Source organism: Sitodiplosis mosellana, unplaced genomic scaffold (genome assembly GCF_009176505.1).
Source record: "Sitodiplosis mosellana isolate CC-2019 unplaced genomic scaffold, AAFC_SMos_1.0 Smas_scaffold_1750, whole genome shotgun sequence".
NCBI lineage: Eukaryota > Metazoa > Arthropoda > Insecta > Diptera > Cecidomyiidae > Sitodiplosis > Sitodiplosis mosellana.
In genome coordinates this window covers 3,731-6,412 of record NW_022596992.1, presented here as the reverse complement: position 1 = coordinate 6,412, position 2,682 = coordinate 3,731, and the positions used below count along the sequence as shown (strand labels likewise).

General features: G+C 34.8%; 1 protein-coding gene across 1 annotated transcript; it reads left to right on the top strand.

The window, feature by feature from the left end:
- Nucleotides 1-255: 255 nt before the first annotated feature.
- On the top strand, nt 256-1,788 carry LOC129571245 (1-phosphatidylinositol 4,5-bisphosphate phosphodiesterase gamma-1-like; the record flags this gene model as incomplete). The annotated part of the gene is given in 3 exon segments (XM_055451013.1): nt 256-1,287; nt 1,352-1,530; nt 1,593-1,788. Coding segments are annotated over 3 exon segments (1,407 nt in total), but the record flags the coding sequence as incomplete, so codon positions are not given.
- Nucleotides 1,789-2,682: the final 894 nt, after the last annotated feature.

Genomic DNA, 2,682 nt, shown 5'->3' with positions numbered 1-2,682 from the left:
TCCGCGGAACTTTTCTACGTAACATTTTTCCTCTGAGCCCCTCATATGTACTTTTTCACTCTTCTGTTGACTATAATTTGACATTGATTTTGACATTTTGTTTGTAGTACACTCGCTAACACCAGTTGGCGACAACGATGAGAAGGCTCTTGACTAAAATTGTACAAAATCAAATTCATCCAGTGATTGGCGATATTGAATAAAATGAAAATGAAAAATGATTACGATTGTCACGCTCTTTATTTTTTCTTTCAGTTCGCTGACTACCTGTTCTCCAAGCAAAATGAAATCTGGAACAATATTTGTGACAAAGTATATCAGGATATGACACAACCACTTTCAAATTACTGGATCGCATCGTCTCACAACACCTATTTGACCGGTGATCAATTTTCAAGTGAATCATCGACTGAGGCATACGTAAGAGCATTGCGTATGGGTTGTCGTTGTATCGAACTGGATTGTTGGGATGGTCCCGAAAATATGCCGTTAATATTTCATGGCCACACTTTTACCACAAAAATCAAATTTCGAGATGTAATCAAAACTATTAAGGAGCATGCATTTGTTACATCAGAATATCCAGTTATTCTCTCAATTGAACAAAATTGCTCATTGGCACAGCAGCGAAAGATGGCACAAGCAATGATCGAAGTTTTTGGTGATATGTTGCTTATTCACAGAGTTGATAAGAATGAGACCCAGCTGCCCTCACCATATAATTTACGCCGCAGAATTATTTTGAAACACAAAAAACTCCCAGAAATTGAAGAAGATCCGCTTCCACGTTCGGCAGATGAGATTGAAAATATACGTAATATACCAAAAGAAGGTCGATTATATCTTCAAGATCCGGTCGATAAAACATGGAATTTATATTTGTTTGTGCTGACACAACATAAGCTCATGTACAAGCCAGAGCCTGAAGATATACGTGACGATGAAAGTGAATCACATCTCCCAAGACCTAATGAGAGTGTGGTAAACGATGAACTGCATTTTGGTGAGAATTGGTTTCACGGCAAACTGGAAGGAGGCCGTGATGAAGCTGAACGATTACTTAAAGCTTACAAGCATTTAGGGGATGGTACGTTTTTAGTTAGAGAGAGTGCGACTTTTGTTGGCGACTTTAGTATATCGTTTTGGAGACAGGATCGACCACATCATTGCAGAATTAAGCTGAAACATATTAATGGACTTACAAAGTATTACCTCGTTGAGAATTATGCCTTCGACAGCTTGTATAGCCTCATAATGCACTATCGTCAAAATTTGCTGCGAAGCTCGGTACGTTTTCATTAAATCAATAAAATATTAGCATTGTATGATGAATAAATTATCATCGTTTCAGGAATTTTACATTACATTGAAAGAACCCGTGCCACAGCCAAAGAAACACGAAAATCAAGAATGGTTTCACCCAAATACAACGCGTGAGCAAACTGAAACAGCATTATTGCATTTGAGTGATGGTTCTTTTTTAGTTAGAGTTAGCGAGCACAACACATCCATTTTTGTTGTTTCTTTTACGTAAGATCGGTTCAAACTTAGTTTTCAGATCATCAATAATATTTTTATCATAAAATCCACAGGGCATATAGGAAAGTGAAACACTGTCGCATAAATGTCGAAGGTCGCCTATATGTAGTTGGGGAGCTTTTATTTGAAAGTTTAGTAGCCCTCGTGAATTATTACACAAGGAATCCATTGTATCGAAATGTAAAACTTACTTATCCAATATCAAAAGATATTCTCAAAACAATGATGAAAAAATACACAGACAATACGGTAAGTAAATTTTAACTCAGACTTTTCGAATCCAAATACACAAATTCCAATATGAATCATATTATATGATTGTTGTTGGATTTAAACAACACAATCTTAGTGTCTAAATAACACTTTGTTGATTCGCAGCTCACTAGAAATTGAATAATTTCATAGGGCGATAGCATGAATGAAAATGCAGTAGAAAAAATCAGCAAAAGCCTTTAATGTTTCAAACGCTTCGGATTGATGGCGCTGTCAGAAGCTCTCTGAAGCAAATTAGAAGTGGTGAATGTGATAATATTTGTCTTGACGTTTAGAAACGTTGACTGTCAAAGTATCGACACGACGCTATGCCTTCTTACGTCAACGCCAATTGGTGCAAGAACAAGTACTACAAGCACAACGTACGTCAAATTCAAAAGCTTGTATACAAATATATACATGTGTCAATTGCTTATTGAGCGGTTTTCTGTTCTCAAGAAATATTTTGAGTTTATTTTTATAAAAAAGCGCAAAAAAAAATTTTCAATGCAAGAATTTAATCTTAATAACGAAAGAGAATATAAATGTGTAACAAGCACGCTGTGTGTGACACTTATAACTTACGTACTATTGCGAAATAGTTTGATAATAATAATAATTCTGCACCATACAGCGTTTCTTCGCCAGAGGTGGTTTATTTGATATAAATATCCTTTTATATATTTACATTATATTATATTGGTTGATTTGCATAAAATTTGTTATTCTCTCCATAATCTATTTCTTTTAAAATATTCATTAATTCTCTGTTTAACAGTATTTGTACTCGTGTTAAAATCAATTAAATAAGTATCACAGACTGAAGTATGAACATTATGATAATTCTCATTTTCTTTATGAGTTAAGGGTGGCTTAATTGGCATAATTTTG